Source organism: Pan troglodytes, chromosome 2, assembly GCF_028858775.2.
Source record: "Pan troglodytes isolate AG18354 chromosome 2, NHGRI_mPanTro3-v2.0_pri, whole genome shotgun sequence".
NCBI lineage: Eukaryota > Metazoa > Chordata > Mammalia > Primates > Hominidae > Pan > Pan troglodytes.
Genome location: NC_086015.1, coordinates 79,332,237 through 79,351,923, shown reverse-complemented (window position 1 = coordinate 79,351,923; position 19,687 = coordinate 79,332,237). Strand labels below are relative to the sequence as shown.

General features: G+C 44.7%; 1 protein-coding gene across 3 annotated transcripts; it reads left to right on the top strand.

The window, feature by feature from the left end:
- Positions 1–748: 748 nt before the first annotated feature.
- On the top strand, positions 749–8,786 carry LOC107970484 (olfactory receptor 7E24-like). 3 transcript variants are annotated; one of them, XM_054682602.1, is made up of 3 exons: positions 1,709–3,084; positions 3,222–3,278; positions 7,765–8,764. In XM_054682602.1, exon 3 carries the CDS (start codon positions 7,877–7,879, stop codon positions 8,762–8,764), a length of 888 nt encoding a protein of 295 aa, XP_054538577.1. In that variant the 5' UTR covers positions 1,709–3,084; positions 3,222–3,278; positions 7,765–7,876. The 3 variants fall into 3 exon arrangements, 2 of the variants coding, with proteins under 2 accessions (XP_063662636.1, XP_054538577.1); XR_010155454.1 differs by lacking the exon at positions 3,222–3,278 and having other exon boundaries at positions 749–3,084; positions 7,765–8,786; XM_063806566.1 differs by having other exon boundaries at positions 1,671–3,278.
- The last annotated feature ends 10,901 nt before the right edge of the window (positions 8,787–19,687 follow it).

Genomic DNA, 19,687 nt, shown 5'->3' with positions numbered 1-19,687 from the left:
ACAATTACTAGAAATAGCTAGCCAGGTGTTTGTAAACAGGGATGCAGTAAGCCGTAAGGAAAACGGCAAAGAGAATGGAGGTCAGGCCTGGTGACACGCCGACCTGTTTGTCAGCTGCAGCAATCAGAGGGGCCCCCCCAAAGAGGCAAGGGAAGGGGGGCCCTGGGAAAGAAACTCAGCTTGGCTGTCAGAGTTTGCAGCGTAACCAGTGTGCTGATTGTAAAGAAATAGGACAGTGTAAGAACAAATGCCCTCAGCTCAAAAGAAAACAAGGTGACTCAGAGCAGGAGGCCCCGGACAAGGAGGAAGGGGCCCTGCTAAACCTGGCAGAAGGGTTCTTGGACTGAGGGAGACCGCGCTCAAGCGTCCCCAAAGAGCGTCTGGTCAGAATGACAGTCAGGGGTGGAGACATTGACTTTCTTGTAGATAGCGGTGTGCAACAGTCGCTAGTAACCGCCCCGGTCACCCCCTTATCCAAAAAGACTATTGACGTCATCGGAGCCACAGGGGTTTCAGCAAAGCTAGCTTTCTGCTTGCCTCAGACTTGTACTGTAGGAGGCCTTAAAGTCATTCATCAGTTTTGGTACATGCCTGACTGTCCCTTGACCTTTTTGGGAAGGGACTTGCTCAGCAAGCTGAGAGCCACTCTCTCTTTGACAGAGCATGGCTCTTCGCTGCTAAAGTTACCCGGAACGGGAGTCATTATGACCCTTATGGTCCCCCGAGAGGAGGAATGGAGACTTTTCTTAACTGAGCCGGGCCAAGAGAGAAGACCAGCTCTGGCTAAGCCATGGCCAAGAGTACAGGCAGAAGACAACCCTCCGGGATTGGCCAGTTAAGACTGGGGCAGAGCCGGTGAGGCAAAAACAGGAGCCGGTCCCCAGAGGTGCCCTTCAAGGTATCCAGGTCTGTCTCAAGCACCTAAGAACTTATGGAATTATTGTTCCTTGTCAGTCTCCATGGAACACTCCCCTCCTGCCTGTTCCCAAGCCACGGACCAAGGACTACCGGCTGGTACAGGATTTGCGCTTGCTTCATCAAGCTACACTGACTTTACATCCAACAGTACCTAACCCGTCCACATTGTTGGGGTTGCTGCCAGCTGAGAACAGCTGGTTCACCTGCTTGGACCTGAAAGACACTTTCTTTCCTATCAGATTAGCCCCTGAGAGGCAGAAGCTGTTTGCCTTTCAGTGGGAAGATCCGGAGTCAGTTGTCACTACTCAGTACACTTGGACCGGGCTTCCCCAAGGGTTCAAGAACTCCCCCACCATCTTCGGGGAGGCGTTGGCTCGAGACCTCCAGAAGTTTCCCAGCAGAGGCCTAGGCTGCGTGTTGCTCCAGTAGGTTGATGACCTTCTGCTGGGACACCCCACGGCAGTCGGGTGTGCCAAGGGAACAGATGCCCTACACCGGCACCTGGAGGACTGTGGGTAGAAGGTGTCCAAGAAGAAAGCTCAGATCTGCCAACAGCAGGTACGTTACTTGGGATTGACTATCCGACAGGGGTCAGAACGCAGCCCGGGATCAGAAAGAAAGCAGGTCATTTGCAATCTAGCAGAACCTAAGAGCAGAAGGCAGGTGAGAGAATTCTTAGGAGCTGTGGGGTTTTGTAGACTGTGGATCCCAAACTTTGCAGTATTATCCAAGCCTTTGTATGAGGTCACAAAGGGGGTGGGGACCGGGAAACTTTGGAAATGTGGATCCCAACAACAGCAAGTCTTTCATGAGTTAAAGGAAAAACTTCTGGCAGCCCCAGCTCTGGGGCTACCTGATCTGACAAAGCCTTTTCCATTCTATGCATCAGAGAGAGAAAAGATGGCAGCTGGACTTTGAACCCAAACTGTGGGGGCCTGACCAAGGCTGGTGGCCTACCCCTCTAAACAACTAGATGGGGTTTCTAAAGGATGGCCCCCCTGTTTGAGGGCCTTGGCAGCAACTGCCCTGCCAGTACAAGAAGCAAATAAGCTGACTCTTGGTAAAAACCTGGACATAAAGGCCTCCCGTGCTGTGGTGACTTTAATGAATACTAAAGGACATCATTGGCTAACGAATGCCAGACTCACCAAGTACCAAACTGCTCTGCAAAAATCCCCGTATAACCATTGAAGTTTGCAACACCCTACACCCCGCCACCTTGCTCCCAGTATCAGAGAGCCGTGTCGAGCCTGATTGTGTAGAAGTGTTGGACTCAATTGACTCTAGCAGACCTGACCTCCGGGACCAGCCTTGGGCATCAGTAGATTGGGAACTATACGTGGATGGGAGCAGCTTCTTCAACCCCCAAGGAGAGAGAGGTGCAGGGCATGCAGTGGTAACCCTGGACACTGTTGTTGAAGCCAGATCGTTGCCCCAGGCCACTTCAGCCCAGAAAGCTGAACTCATTGCTTTAATTCGTGCCTTAGAACTCAGCGAGGGTGAGACTGTAAACATTTACACTGAATCTAGGTATGTCTTTTTAACCCTTCAAGTGCATGGAGCATGATAGAAAAAAAAGGTCCTGTTGAACTCTGGGGGAAAAGACAGAAAATATCAACAAGAAATCTTGCAATGATTAGAAGCAGTATGGAAACCCCACAAGGTGGCAGTTATGCATTGCAGAGGACACCAGCGAGCTTCCACCTTGCTGGGTTTGGGGAATCCCCGCGCTGACTCAGAGGCTCGAAAAGCAGCATATGCCCCCTTCTGGGCATCAGTGTTCCCTCAAGCACCTGATCTTGGACCTGCTTCTTCTAAAGAAGAAAAGGACTTTCTCCAGGTAGAGGGAAGGACAAGTGATGAAGGAAGGATGGATTCAGTTACCAGATGGGAGAGTAGCTGTGCCACAGCTGCTAGGAGCTGCAGTTGTACTGGCTGTGCAAGAAACCACCCATCAAGGTCAACTGTCATTGGAAAAGTTGTTAGGCTGGTATTTCTACATCTCGCGTTTCTCAGCCCTTGCCAAAACGGTGAGGCAGCGGTGTGTTACCTGCCGACAGCATGATGCGAGGCAAGATCCAGCCGTTCCGCCCGGCATACGAGCTTATGGAGCAGCCCTCTTTGAAGGTCTCCAGGTGGACTTCACAGAGATGCCAAAGTGTGGAGGTAACAAGTATGTACTAGTTCTTGGGCGTACCTACTCTGGGTGGGTGGAGGCCTATCCAACACCAACTGAGAAAGCTCGTGAAGTAACCCCTGTGCTTCTTCGAGATGTGATTCCTAGATTTTGACCGCCCTTACAGATCGGCTCAGACGACAGTCCTGCATTTTTGGCTGCCTTGGTACAGAAGACGGCAAAGGTATTGGGGATCACACGGAAACTGCATGCCGCCTCCCGGCCTCAGAGTTCCGGAAAGGTGGAGCGGATGAATCAGACTATCAAAAATAGTACCATTGTCTTCCCCGCTGATATTGAAAACAACACCACAAGGGGCGTCAAACCACCTGCTAAATTTGAGGGAATGTTATCCTCTCCCCACCTCCCCCGGCCCCGGATATTAGAGACAATAACACAGGGGTGATGTACACCCACTGCTTTATTGGGAGTAATATCATCCTCTCCCTTCTTGGATATTAGGAACAATATCACACTGTGCGTGTACACCTGTCGCGAAATTCAATGGAATGTCATCCTGTGCCTCCCTGGATATGATGAACAGGATCATGGGGGATGTACAACTTCTGAGATATTGGGAGTGATATCATCCTCTCCCCTCTGGAAGTTAGGGACAATATCACAGTGGTAGTGTACATCCTCTAGGATGTTGGGACTAATATCATCCTCCTGCCCACTGGATATTAAAAACCATATCACAAGGGGCATGTACACACACTTCGATATTGGTATTAATACCATCCTCTCCCTCTTTGGATATTCAGTGCCATATTTCAGCTGGGGTATACCCCACCTGCAATATTGGAAGTAATATGATTTTCTCCCCCCCGGATATCGGAAACAATATCACAGAGGGGTGTTAACAACCCCTGCGATATTTGGAGTAATATCATCGTCTCCCCTCACGAACATTAAGAACAATAACGTAGGGGTGGGGGGTGTACACTCCCTTTCATATTTGATATCATCCTCTTCCCCCCTGGATATTAGGAACAATATCAGGAAGGGATATACAGACCCTTCAACCTTTGCTGTCATATAACTGTCTCTCCCCTAGATATTAGGAAAAATGTCACTGGGGATGTGAACAGCCCTGCGATATTGAGAGTAGTATCATCCTCTCCCCCATTGCATATTGGGAACAACATCACAGGTGCGGTGTACTGCCTCTGCGATATTGGGAATAAAATTTTCCTTTCTTCCCCTGGACATTAGGAAGGGTATCAGAGGGGGAGGGTGTACATTCCCTGCGATATTCAACGTAAGCTTATCCTCTCCCTCCCAGGGTATTCAGAACAATAGGACAGGAGGGGTGTACACCCCCTGCGATATTGAGCGTCATATCATCCTCTTTCGCTCTGGATATTAGGAGCAATATCACAGGGTTGTGTACACCCCCTACGATATTGGGAGTCATATCATCCTCTCTCCCTGTGGATATTAGGAAGAGTATCACAGGGCTGTGTAAACCCCCTGCGGTACTGGGAGTAATATCATCCTCTCTCCTTCTGGATATGAGGAAGATTTTCACAGGGGTGTGTACACCTCCTGCAATATTGGGAGGAATATCATCCTCTCCACCCAGGAAATGACTAACAAGGTCACGGGGGTGTGTACTCCCCCTGTGATATTGGGAGTAATGTCGTCCTCCCCAAACCTGGATGTTAGCAACGAGATCACAGAGGGGGTGTACACACCCTGCGACATTGGAAGTAATATGATCCTCTCCCCACCTGGATATTGGGAAAGATATCACAGTGTGGGTATACATTTCCTATGCTGTTGGGAGTAATATCATTCTTTTCCTTTCTGGATATTAGGAAGAATATCACAGGGGTGCTGTACAATTACTTCGATATTGGGAGTAATATCATCCTCTATTTTCCTGGATATTGGGCACAAAAACACAAAAGGGTGTACAACCCCTGCGATATTGGGAGTAATAGCATACTCTCCTTCCCTGGATGTTAGAAAACAATATCATCAGGGCTGAACACCCCCCGCGGTAATGGGAGTCATATTTACTCTTTCACGGGCCATTTGGAACAATATCACAGGGGGTGTTTACAAAAAGGGGTGGTGCACACCCCCTGTGATATTGGGAGTAACGTCATTCTCTCCACCTCCGGATATTAAGAACAATATCCCGGCGGGAGGTGGTACACCCCCAGTGATATTGGGAATAATGTCATCATCTCCTTCCCTGGATATTAGGAACAATATCACAGGGGGGTGTACACCTTCTGTGATATTGGAAGCAATATCATCCTCTCCCCCGCTGGATATTAGAAAAAAATATCACTCACGGTGTACACCCACTGTGATATTAGGAAGAATATTACAGGATGTACACCCACTCTGACTTTAAGAGAAATAGCTCTCTCAAATGTCCCAAACAATATCACAGGGTATACAATGATATTTCCCTAGGATATTACAAATACTATCACAGGGTGTACACCCACTGTGATAACAGGAGTAATACGTCCCAAGGATACTACCAAGAATATCACAAGGCTGTACACCCACTATGACATCAGGAGTGATATCTCCCTAGGATATTATGAATACCATCACAGAATTTACACACATAGTGTGCACCCACGGTGATATTAGGAGTACTGTCAACCCAGGACATAACCAATAAGACCACAGGGAGTACATACATGATGTACACCCACGGTGATGTTATGAGAACTATCTCCCTAGGATAATACCAATAACATCACAGAGTGGACACACATGGTATACACCCACTGTGGCACTAGGGCTCATAACTTTCTAAGATATTACCAATAGCATCACAGAATAGAAACACATGATGTACACCCACTGTAATTTCTCCCTAGATATTATGGGTAACATCTCAGTGTGTACACACATGGTGAACACCCAATGTGACATTAAGGGTAATATCCCCCTAGGATATTACCAATAACATCACAGGGTGTCCACCCATGGTGTACATGCTCTGTGATGTTAGGGATAATATCTCCCTGGGATATTATGAATAATACCACGGGGTGTACAGAAACTGTGATATTACAGGTAATATCTCTCTAGGATATTATGAATAATATCACAGGGTGTACACCCACTGTGATACTGGGAGCAATATCTCTCTAGGATAGTACAAATAACATCACAGAGTGTACACCCACTGTGATATTAGGAGAAATATCTCTCTGGGATATTATGATGTACATGGTGTACATCCTCTTTGCTATTAGGAGTAATATCTTCCTAGGACATCACAAAGAACATCACAGAGTGTACACCCACTGTAATATAAAGAATCGTAAATCCCTAGGTGATTACAAATAATATCCCATGGAGTACACCCACTGTGATACAAGGAGTAATATCTTCCTAGGGTATTACAAATAATTTCACAATGTATGCACACATGATGTACACTCACTGTGATGTTAGGAGTAATATCTAGCTAGTGTATAACAAATAACATCACAAGGTGTACACCCACGTTGATATTAGCTATAATATTTGTCTACGTTGTTACAAATAATATCACAGGGTGTATAAACATGGTGCACACTCACTGTGATATCAGGAGTCCTATCTCCATCATATATTATGAATAATATCACAGGGTGTACACTCACTGTATTATTAGGAGTGATATCTCTGTAGGATATTACAATTAATATCACAGGGTGTACAGCCACTGTGATATTAGGGGCAATATCTTTCTAGGATATTACAAATAATATCACAGGGTGTAGGCCCACTGTGATGTCAGGAGCAACATCTCCCTAGGATATCAAAAATCCTATCATAGGGTGTACAATCTCTGCCTTCCATGTTCTAAGGGATTCACCTGCTTCAGCCTCCCGAGTAGCTAGGGTTACCCGCCACCACGCCCGGCTAATTTTTTCTATTTTCACTAGAGACTGGGTTTCACCACGTTGGCTAGGCTGGTCTGGAACCCCTGACCTCAGGTGATCCATCAGCCTCGGCCTCCCAAAGTGCTGGGATTGCAGGTGTGAGCCATCACGCTCGGACAAGAGTTACATATTCAATTCATTTAGAAACACAGCTCCCATATTTGAGTGTGCATGTACCTTTATGAAGAAATGATGTCAGAAAACCTAAGGATGATAATAAATATGAAAAGTAACTGGCATGTTAAAGGGTCTTCCGATTAAGAACTCTAAGGTTCGATTTCATTTTTAGATAATGCGGTCCTAGCTCTTGTATCATCCTTTTAAATATTCTACATCAAAGGAATTTGTAGCATCGTGTCAGAATGAAATAGAGTGTATTCCACTGCTTCTTAATTTCTTTCAATTAGATTGAGATCTTTTTCTTGAAGAGAGAAGAATATGTTTATTGCATTTTATTTTCTCTGAAAAGAGTAGGCCATGTTTTACTGAGATCATGGATTTGTTATATGTTATGTTTTGGTCTTCTAACATTCTTCAGTGGATTTTCTCTAAAGTAGTATGTACAGAAAGAGTTGAAGAGCAAAAAGGTAAATCATGTAATAATTCTGAGATTTTTGGGTTTGTCACAACTGAGAAATATTGCTGATGGTGTATGGCCCTCAAGTTTGAAAATGTTTCTTGTGAATTGCTTGCATCCAAAATATACACACAGCATTAAGCGCTGGTTTTTATCTTTTATTTTTCCAATCCTCTTTTCTTCTCAAGGCGTCCAAGTCACACAGAGCCACGGAATCTCACAGGTGTCTGAGAATTCCTCCTCCTGGGAATCTCAGAGGATCCAGAACTGCAGCCCGTCCTCGCTGGGCTGTCCCTGTCCATGTACCCGGTCATGGTGCTGAGGAACCTGCTCATCATCCTGGCTGTCAGCTTTGACTCCCACCTCCACACCTCCATGTACTTCGTCCTCTCCAACCTGCGCTGGATTGACATCGGTTTCACCTCGGCCACGGTTCCCAAGATGATTGTGGACATGCAGTCGCATAGCAGAGTCATCTCTTATGCGGGCTGCCTGACACAGATGTCTTTCTTGGTCCTTTTTGCATGTATAGAAGACATGCTCCTGACTGTGATGGCCTATGACCAATTTTTGGCCATCTGTCACCCCCTGCACTACCCAGTCATCGTGAATCCTCACCACTGTGTCTTCTTAGTTTTGGTGTCCTTTTTCCTTAGCCTGTTGGATTCCCAGCTGCACAGTTGGATTGTGTTACAATTCACCTTCTTCAAGAATGTGGAAATCTCTAATTTTGTCTGTGAGCCATCTCAGCTTCTCAACCTTGCCTGTTCTGACGGCGTCATCAATAGCATATTCATATATTTAGATAGTATTATGTTTGGTTTTCTTCCCATTTCAGGGATCCTTTTGTCTTACTGTAAAATCGTCCCCTCCATTCTAAGGATGTCACCATCAGATGGGAAGTATAAAGGCTTCTCCACCTGTGGCTCTCACCTGGCAGTTGTTTGCTTATTTTACGGAACAGGCATTGGCATGTACCTGACTTCAGCTGTGTCACCACCTCCCAGCAATGGTGTGGTGGCTTCAGTGATGTACGCTGTGGTCACCCCCATGCTGAACCCTTTCATCTGCAGCCTGAGAAACAGGGACATTCAAAGTGCCCCGTGGAGGCTGCGCAGCACAACAGTTGAATCTCATGATCTCTTCCATCCTTTTTCTTGTGTCTGTAAGGAAGGGCAACCACATTAAATCCCTACATCTGCAAATCCTGCCCCTTAGTCACATTTTTTTTTGTTGCTTGATGGCTTTTATTCCTTTCCACATTTGCTATGTGAATATTGCTTTCTTCGTTATGCCTTTAACTGGAATGGGTGAGTATTCTGGGATCCTTTGTTTAGCAGAAACCTCATGACTGAGTCCTCTATACCTAGGCGGCCTCCTTTAGTTTCTGAGCAATAAGCCTGTCATCTAGGTGGAATCACAACCATCACTTATATACACGATGTCCTCACTTCACTTTGGAATTCCCTGAAAACTGACTTTATGGAAACAATGTACAGCTGGTCCTCCAACACCATTGGTGCGTTCAAAGTTGTCTAGTTATAATGTTGATGAGGAATAAGTGGTTTCAGTATCCATAACTTTGCTTAAAGGTGAAGATTCCAAGAGACTTTCAAAGATGTTAAGTGAGGACATACTGTACATCAAATTCATATCCTCTTCCAGAGTTCATGTGGAATTTCTTTATAAACTGCTTCTAGAGAATCTGTTTAGGCAGGTTATGTGTAGAGATCCATGTCACCCATCCTCAATCTTGGCTTTGAGTCAAATCACCTGGTGAGCTTACAAATGATGAGTCCTGGGTCTCATTAGCTGAGATTCTGATTTACTTGGGCCTGTGTGGGTATGTGGCTTTTTTTTTTTTTTTAAAGCACCAGAGGTGGTTCCAATGTTTTTAGAGGCATCAAGTTCCAATGAGTAAGAACAGAAGTTAATTGCAATATGATTTCTTCAAATATTATCTTCCAATGAATTGTCCATCAACACCATACAAATTTTTATTATGCTGTTTTTTCTTACCATTTAGCATTTTCTTTTTTATTTCTTTTTTTTTTTTTTTGAGACCGAGTTTCACTCTTGTTGCCCAGGCTGGAGTGCAATGGCACGATCTCGGCTCACTGCCATCTCTGCCTCCCGTATTCAAGCGATTCTCCTGTCTCAGCCTTCCAAGTAGCTGGGATTACAGGCATGCGCTACCATGCCCAGCTGATTTTTGTTTTGTTTTGTTTTGTTTTGTTTTGTATTTTTAGTAGAGACACTGTTTCTCCATATTGGTCAGGCTGGTCTTGAACTCCTGACCTCAGATGATCCGCCAGTTTCAACCTCCCAAAGTGCTGGGATTACAGGCGTGAGCGACCGCGCCCAGCCATCACTTAGCATTTTCATTTTACATTTGTTGAAGTGATAGATTTATACACACACTGATTGCTGCTTTGTTATACACTTGCATATACATAAGATGGGAAATAGAAAAGAATAAAATGGGCAGAGTATCCCTAAAGTTTCACATTCTGAGACTTTTAAAAAATATTTGCTTTTTAGAAATTTGTTCAATTAAGAAACTGTGGTATACACACACAATGAAGTAGTATTCAGCCTAAAAAGGAATAAAATCCTCTCCACTGCAGACCAAATGTATGAGATTGCAGGTCTGTGTGTTAAGTGAAATAAGCCAGGCACAGAATGACAAATCTTACATGTCCTCACTTATATGCAGGAACAAGAAAGAAAATCTTGGCCAGGTGGATTGGCTCAGGCCTGTAATCCCAGCATCTTAGGAGGCCAAGTTGCACGGATCACTTGTGTCCAGGAGTTCAAGACAAGCCTGGCCAACATGGTGAAACCCCGTATCTACTGAAAACACAAGAAATTAGCCGGGCCTGGTGATGCGTGCCTGTAGTCTCAGCTACTTGGAGGGCTGAGGCCCAAGAACTGCTTGAACTTGGGAGATGGAGGTCCAAGTGAGCCCGGATTGTGCCTGTATACTCCAACCTGGGCAACAGAAAGAGACTCCATCACACACCTACACACAAAAGGAATCTCAGGAAGGTGGAAAGTATAAAGGTGGTTAGCAGACGCTAGGAAGAAAAGGGGTGGGATGGGGAAGGAAGAGAAGTGGATAACTGGGTCCCAAAACACAGAAAGATGGAATAAGTGAGTTCTAGTGTTTGACAGCACAGTATGAAAATTTTAGCACACAAGAATTTCTTGCATATTTCCAGATGCTTTGGTAAGAAGCTTCCTACCTTTCTCATTATGCTGGTTTCTAAGCTATTCTCTTTTTGCTCTTGAAATCATGCTGGTTTTTTTTGGTTTTGGTTTTCTGTTTTGAGATGCAGTTTCACTCTTGTTGCCCAGGCTGGAGTGTAATGGTGCCATCTTGGCTCACCACAACCTCTGCCTCCTGGGTTCAAGCAATTCTCCTGTCTCCACCTCCCAGGCAGCTGGGATTACAGGCATGCCCCAGCACGCCCAGCTAATGCTGTATTTGTAGTAGAGACGGGGGTTTCTCCCTGTTGGTCAGGCTGGTCTTGAACTCCTGGCCTCAGGTGATCTGCCCGCCTCAGCCTCCCAAACTGCTGGGATTACAGGCAGGAGCAACCACGCCCAGCCCATGCTATATCCTTATCTGTTGTCTGTTTGTTTTTGAGCCCAGAAATAACTTCTCACCTATGAGTTCAAATGATTTTTAACATGAGTGCTAAGAAAGTTCATTGGTGGAAAAGCAGCCTTTTCAAGAAATGGTGTTGGGGAAACTTGATTTCCACATGCAGAAGAATGAAGGTGGACCCTATGTCATACCAGGTACAAAACTTAACACAAACCGGATCAAAGCCCTAACCCCAACTGCTAAAAGTATAATATGCCTAAAAGAAAACATTGGCCACATTTCCATGACATCAGATAGGGCAATGCTTACTGGTATATGACACCAAAAGCATAGGCAACAAAAAAAAATTAGATTCCTTGGATTACATCTAAATGACAGACACTTTTGTGCATCAAAAAACACCGTGAACTGAGTGAAAACATAACCCATGGATGAGGAAAAGTATTTGCAAATCGTATGTCTGGAAAGAGGCTGATATCCATCATAGAGAAAGAACAGATAGAACTAAACAACAAGAAACCCAGAGCATCCCATTAACAATGGTCTGAAGACTTGAGTAGACGAGTCCCTAAAGAAGATATAGCAATGGCCAATAAGCATCTAAAATGATGTCCAATATCACTCATCATAGGGAAGCACAAATCAAACCAAGAATGTGATACTACACATTAGGATGGATGTAATAAACAAACAAGAATTGGTGAAACTAGAGGGAAGTAGGAATGCTTGAACATGATTGGAGGGAATGTAAAACCATGAAGGAACAGGAAAAATAGTATGGCGTGTACTGGAAAAATTAGAAACAGAATTATCAGATGTTCCCACAGTTGCACTTGTGGGTACCTACCAAAAAGAATTAGAAGCCAGGAGTGGAAGAGATATTTGTACACCCATATTCATAGCAGCATTATTCACAACAGCCAAAATGTGGAAGCAACCCAATGGTTCATGGACAGATGAATGAAAAAGCACACTGCAGTTCATTCATACAATGGAAGACTCTTCAGCCTTCAAAAGGCAGGCACTTCTGGCTGGTGCGGTGGCTTACGCCTGTAATCCCAGCATCTTGGAAGACTGAGGTGGGCGGATCACCTGAGGTCAGGAATTCAAGACCAGCCTGGCCATCTTGGTGAAACCCTGTCTCTAATGAAAATGCAAAACATTAGACGAGCATGGTGGTGTGTGCCTATAGTCCCAGCTACTCAGGAGGCTGAGGCACAAGAACCGCTTGAACCCGGGAGGCAGAGGTTGCAGTGAGCCCAGATTGTGCCACTGTACTCCAGCCTGTGCGACAGAATGAGACTCCATGCAAACACAAACTAAACAAAACCAAAAAAAAAAAAAAAAAAACCCAAAAAACCCAGACAGGCACTTCTGACACAGGCTGCAACATGGATGAATCTTGAAGACATAATCGTCAGTGAAATAAATAAATCCCAAAAGGATAGAGACGACCAGGTTCAGTGGCTCGCACCTGTAACCCCAGCACTTTGGAAGGCTGAGGCAGACGGATCACTTAAGGTCAGGAGTTGTAGACCAGCCTGGCCAATATGGTGAAAACTCGTCTCTATTAAAAATACAAAAATTAGCTGGGCGTGGTGGCGCACGCCTATAATCCCAGCTACTCCGGAGACTGAGACACAAGAATGGCTTGAATCCATGATGTGGAGGTTGCAGTGAGCCGAGACCACGCCCCTGCACTCCAGCCTGGGCGACAGAGAAAGACTCTGTCTCCAAAACAAAAACAAAAAAAAAAATTAAACACGGTATGATTCCACTGAGATCAAGGGTCTAGAGTAGTTAAACTCATAGACTTGCAAAATAAAATGGTGGTCCCCAGGGGTGGGCGAGAGAGAGGAATGGAGAGTTTGGTCAATGGGTGCAATTTCCATTTTGAAAGATAAAACTGTTCTGGAGATGATGGCGGTGATGGTTGCTAAACAATGTGAATGTACTTAATGTGATTAAACTGTAAACTGAAAAAGAGTGGAAATCGTTAATGTTTACACTGGCCATTCCATATGAAATAATATATATTTATCATTTTTCATATTTATAGGTGGTATATTTTCGCATAATAAAAGGTGAAAATTAAAGCAGTTGGATCTTTCAAAAGAAAAGAAAGAAGCGAATAGTACACACGAGCTTCCTCCTGATTAGAGGAAGAGCCCCAAAGCTTCTGTGGACACTCACTTTTCTCTTCTTCTTCTTGCATTATTATGAGGAAATCCTTAGAGGTTGGGGAACTTGGGCGACTTTGGCTAATGAGGAGCTCTGTGCCTTGAGCCCCCCAGGCCATAGAATAGTAAATACTCAGTCTGTGCCTCCAGCCCTGCAGTGTGAGGTTCCAGTGCTGTGGGCTCCACACCTGTCACCTGTATCAGGAGGCTCATGTCTCACCCTGTCTTCTGGCCAGCCTTGAGGATGGAGTCTGAGCCTCCAACGTGCACCACGCAGGGAGGATAGTGGACCTGTTCTCCATGGTCATAGCCCAGCAGAGAGGAAAAGCAGTTCAGTGAGTGGTGAGGGACAGTCAGGAGCCTTGTTTTGTTTCCTCATCCTCAGGACAAACAGGAGAGTGCGGTGGGCAGATGGGAGGAGACCAATGTGCCAACTGTCAGCTCAGCAGACTGTGGAGATACTGCTCCTGGTTGTGGTGGGAGGTCTCAGAAATCTTATTCAAAATGTTGCTTTCCTCCCCCACTGGTTGTCCTTTTCATAGACATCTCACCCATGACAGCAGAGAAGGAATCCCTCTAAACTATTCCCTCAGAACAACAAGAAGATTATGAAGGTGATGATGAGGATAAAGAGGATGATGACAGACACCACGCATCATGAACCCTTACTGAGGGCTTCCTAAAGGCCAGGCTCTGAGCTCCGTGGTCTATGCAGCCTGTTTCATTTCATCTGCATAGTCTCCCAGTTATTAGTGCACATTTCATTATTATTTTACAGACTAGAAAAGGAGCAACGCATTTTCATATAACTTGTACAAGATCATGAAGTCAAAAAGGGTGGAGTCCAATTTGAACCGGGCAGTCTAAGTCCAGACACATGGCATTTGGCCAGTCCTGTCCCTGCATCCAACCTGCCCTCTCAAATCCTTGTCACTCAGGCCTATGCCCCTGTTCACTGTGCCATTCCTTTTGGGGGTTCCTTGTAGACCACAGCTAGACCACTGGGTGCCACAATCACTGTGTCAAGTATAGAAAGGGCAGCTGAGATCACATCAAAAATTCCAGAAAGAATTGGGACAGGATCATTCGGGACGCATCTCTCCCTTGCCCCTGTTCCTGGCTTTCCTTACAGCTCTCGACTTCCTCAAAGGAGCCATAAATTCGGAGTTTGGCTTCCACTCCTACTGAGGAAGCTGGAAACCATTTCAAAAATGCTCCTCCGATGTGCCTGTGGTTAAGACCTCTGAGCTCTGCTTAAAACTTTTGGAAGCTGGGCGCGGTGGCTCACGCCTGTAATCCCAGCACCTTGGGAGGCTGAGGCAGGCGAATCACAAGGTCAGGTGTTCGAGACAAGCCTGGCCAATATGGTGAAACCCCGTCTCTCCTAAAAAGAGAAAAAAATGAGCCGGGCGTAGTGGCGGGCGCCTGTAATCTCAGCTACTCGGCAGGCTGTGGCAAGAGAATAGCTTGAACCTGGGATGCGGAGGTTGCAGTGAGCCAAGATCACTCCACTGCACTCCAGTCTGGGCAACAGAACGAGACTCCGTCTCAAAAAAACAAAAACAAAAGCAGAAAAACCCACAACTTTTTGAGAGTTGGAAGACCATCATGTATAGTACCCGGGACTGAGAGTCTGGCCATTAATTTTCAATACCACCCTTTCTACCTATCTGTACAGTAAGGGGTGAGATGTCCATCCTCTGAGACTCAGCACTCTCATCTGAGTTGATTTCTAATTGAGCCAATGGAAGTGAGCGATGATTAAACCGATCGTGGGTGCCCGCTTCGTGATCTCTACATGATGGATGCATAAAGTAAAGGCAAACTGAATTTTAGATACATTCGTTAACATTTTAGGCTTAAATTCCATACAATTCAACGGAAATATCCCCTGACCTGAAGTTCTGGTTTCCCTGCATTCCAGACAGGACATTTTATTTTGTCCTTAACTCAGTAAGTACTGAGTATTGTGGGAGGAACAAGCAAGTCTCTTTTGTTTCTGATTCCGCAGGGGCTATATCTTGCTTGGTACGTAGGAGATAGCAAAAGTAAAAATCTATGTTAATTATTGAATTGACACTTCTTTGGTTCACAAAAATTGGCTGTCATCAGTGTCACTTTGACTTACTTGATTCTTTTTGCTTTTTGTTTTTTGAGACGGAGTTTTGCTCTCGTTGCCCAGGCTGGAGTGCAGGGGTGTGATCTCGGCTCACTGTAGCCTCTGCCTCCCAGGTTCAAGCCATTCTCCTGCCTCAGCCTCCCGAGTAGCTGGGACTACAGGCGCGCGCCACCATACCGGGCGAAGGTTTTGTATTTTTAGTAGAGGCGGGATTTCACCATGTTGGCCAGGATGGTCTTGATCTCCTGACCTCGTGATCCGCCCTCCTCGGCCTCCCAAAGTTCTGGGATTACAGGCGTGAGCCACCGCGTCTGGAAAAACTTTCTGATGAAAAGTCTAAGTCCACCTAAGCTAAGCACAGGAGTTAGAGCTTCCATGAATTTTAAAACAAGACCCACCGATTTGAGTAAGCAATTACTCTCTTCAAGGAGAAAAGTTAGAAAACATAATGATGAAATCACTAGGACCTAACTGGCCTGTGGAACTATTTTCTGCTTATGAACTATCAACTTTAATTTCATTTCCAGATGGCATGGTCTCAGCTGTTATACAGTGTTTATAAATGTTCTCAATCAAAGGAATTTGTATCAATCTATTTGAATAAAATATTTGAGGTCTTAATTTCCTTTAATTAGGATAACTTTTTTTTAAGTGAAGACAATGGTTTTATTACATATTTTTCTTCGGAAAAGATAGGCTGTATTTTCTAGCAATTACCAATTTGTTATATATGATGATCTGGTTGTTGGAACATTCTTGAATCTAGTGTCTCTAAGGCAGGTGTGTACAGCAAGAAGTGAATAACACAGAAATCAATGATGAAAGCATTAGAAGACAATTGAGTTTGTCAGAACTGCAAAATATTGCTGAGCGTGGATTGCTGTGGAATCTGAAAACATTACTTGTGAATTGCTTCTATCCAAAATGCAGACACAATGCTGGATGTTGGTTTACTTGTTTACGATTTTTCAACCCTCTTTTCTGGGTAAAAGGTGTCCAAACTCTACAGACCGACAGAGTCTAACAGGTGTCTCTATATTCCTCCTCCTCGAACTCTCAGAGGATCCAGAACTGCAGCCGGTCCTCGCTGGGCTGTTCCTGTCCATGTGCCTGGTCACGGTGCTGGGGAACCTGCTCATCATCCTGGCCGTCAGCCCTGACTCCCACCTCCACACCCCCATGTACTTCTTCCTCTCCAACCTGTCCTTGCCTGACATCGGTTTCACCTCCACCACGATCCCCAAGATCATTGTGGACATCCAGTCTCATAGCAGAGCCATCTCCTATGCAGGCTGCCTGACTCAGATGTCTCTCTTTGCCATTTTTGGAGGCATGGAAGAGAGACATGCTCCTGAGTGTGATGGCCTATGACCGGTTTGTAGCCATCTGTCACCCTCTATATCATTCAGCCATCATGAACCCGTGTTTCTGTGGCTTCCTAGTTTTGCTTTTTTTTTTTTCTTTCTTTTTCTCAGTCTTTTAGATGCTCAGCTGCAAAACTTGATTGCCTTACAAATGACCTGCTTCAAGGATGTGGGAATTCCTAATTTCCTCTGTGACCCTTCTCAACTCCCCCATCTCACATGTTGTGACACCTTCACCAATCACATAATCATGTATTTCCCTGCTGCCATATTTGGTTTTCTTCCCATCTCGGGGACCCTTTTCTCTTACCATGTAATTGTTTCCTCCATTCTGAGGGTTTCATCATCTGTGGGAGGTGTAAAGCCTTCCCCACCTGTGAGTTGTTTGCTGATATTATGGAACAGGCGTTGGAGGGTACCTCAGTTCAGATGTGTCATCTTCCCCGAGAAAGGCTGCAGTGGCCTCAGTGATGTACACGGTGGTCATGCCCATGCTGAATCCCTTCATCTACAGCCTGAGAAACAGGGATATTAAAAGTGTCCTGCAGCGGCCGCATGGCAGCACGGTCTAATCTCAGTATCTTCTTATCTGTTCCATTCCTTTTGTAGTGTGGGTTAAAAAAGGCAGCAAGGTCAATAAGAATGATATCACAAGGTGAACACCCACTGTGATATTAGGAGTAATACCTCCCTAGGATATAAAATATACTGTCACAGAGTCTACACACATGGAGTACACCCACTGTGACATTAGAAGCAATATCTCCCTAAAATATGATGAAAAATATCACAGGGTGTGCACACTGTGTGATATTAGGAGTAATATTTACCCTGGATATGATGACTAATATCAAGGGTGTGCACACACGGGGTACATGCACTGTGATATCATGAGTTGTAGCTCCCTAGGATATTATGAATAATATCACAGGGTATACACTATGTGCGTACATCCACTGTGATATTTGAAGTCATATCTCTCTATGAGATTACAAATAATATCAAAGGGTGTACACCCCTGTGACATATTAGGAGTAACATCCTTCTAGGGTATTACAGATAACGTCACAAGGTGTACAACTTCTGTGACATTTTGTACACTCTTTGTGACATTAAAAGAAACATCCCCTTAGGATACTATGAATAATAACACAGGCCATGTACACACGTGGTGTACACCTCCTGCGCCATCAGGAGTAACATTCCCCTGGGATATTAGGAATAATATCATAGCAGGTGTACACACATGGTGTACACCCCATGTGACATTAGTAGGAACATGCCCCTAGGATATTAAGAATAGTATCACAGGCATTGAATACACATGATATACACCCCCAGTGACATTAAAAGTAACACCCCCCCCAGGATATTATGAATAATATCACAGGGAGTACACCCCACGTGACATTAGGAGTAACATCCCCTGAGGATATAACGAATAATATCAGAGGGTGTACATGCATTGTGACTTTAGTAGTAACATCTCTTTAGGATATTACAAATAATATCACAGGGTGTACATGCATCGAGACATTAGTAGTAACATCCCGCTAGGATATGACGAGTCATATCACAGTGTGTACACCCCCTGTGACAATAGTAGTAACATTCCCCTAGAATATTACGAATAATATCACAGGAGGTACGTACAGCCACTGTGATTTATGAGTAAAATTTCTATAGAATATTACAAGTCATATCACTGTGTGACTCTGTGTACACCCCATGTGACATTAGGAGTAACATCCCACAAAACTATGATGAATAATATCACAGGGTGAACACCCCCTGTGACCTGAGGAATAACGTGGTTTTAGGATATTATGAATGATGTGACAAGGTGTACACACCCTGTGACGTTAGGAGCAATATCCGTCTAGGATGTTAGGAAGAATATCACACGGAACACACCCCCTGTGACATTAGGATATTACAAATAATATCACAAGGTGTAGATGCATTGTGACATTAGTACTAATATCCCTCTGGTATACTATGAATAATATCACAGGGTGTACATCCCTGTGACATTAGGAGTAACATCTCCCTAGAATAGGATGAATAACATCACAGGGGGTACACACCCTGTGACTTTAGGAGTATCACCGCCCTGGAATATGAGGAATACTGACCCAGGCTATTAACCCCCTGTGACCTGAGGAGTAACATCCCGCTGGAATATTACAAATAATATCACAGTGTGTACACCAACTGTGATATTGGGAGTCCTATTTATTTTTAGGATATTAGGAATAGTATCACAGTAGGTGTACACAGTAGGTGTTAAAATTTATAACCAATATTTTCATTTTATGTAGGTAGAGTACAGAGTTGGGTTTGTGTACCATGTGGTTTCTTCATGTTACAGAAAGATTTCCGAGCATATACTTGTACATTTATGCCCATACCATAGAACTTGAGCCTCATTTTACTAATAGGGCCATTATAGAGCTTTATAACTCTCCACCTCTACAGCCCACAGTCGGTCATAATTACATGGAGACCCAGATCAAGAATGCTATCCAGAATCGCAGCATTGAGCTCCTAGTGGCAAAATGTGACCCATGTGATGATAGTGTAACTAAGAGTGTGGTTTCCAGGCCCACACTGGGAGGGAACAGTGGGTAGTTTGGGTGCCATACCTTTATGTTTAGAGTGTGATTATAACTTCTAAGACAGGGAAAAGGCTGTGGTTTCAGTGATCCTTGCTTCCCAGCTAGCAACCCTGACCAGTAATGACTGGTCAGAGATCTTTTTTGGGATATTATACATCTTCGTTCCTTTCATTCTTTTCCTTGCACACTTCTCTTCCCATTTGCTTCTTAAGTTCTGGGA

Bases quoted from the DNA above. Each gene is read 5' to 3' on its own strand.
- LOC107970484 (XM_063806566.1), top strand. From the start codon at position 7,877: ATGTACCCGGTCATGGTGCTGAGGAACCTGCTCATCATCCTGGCTGTC.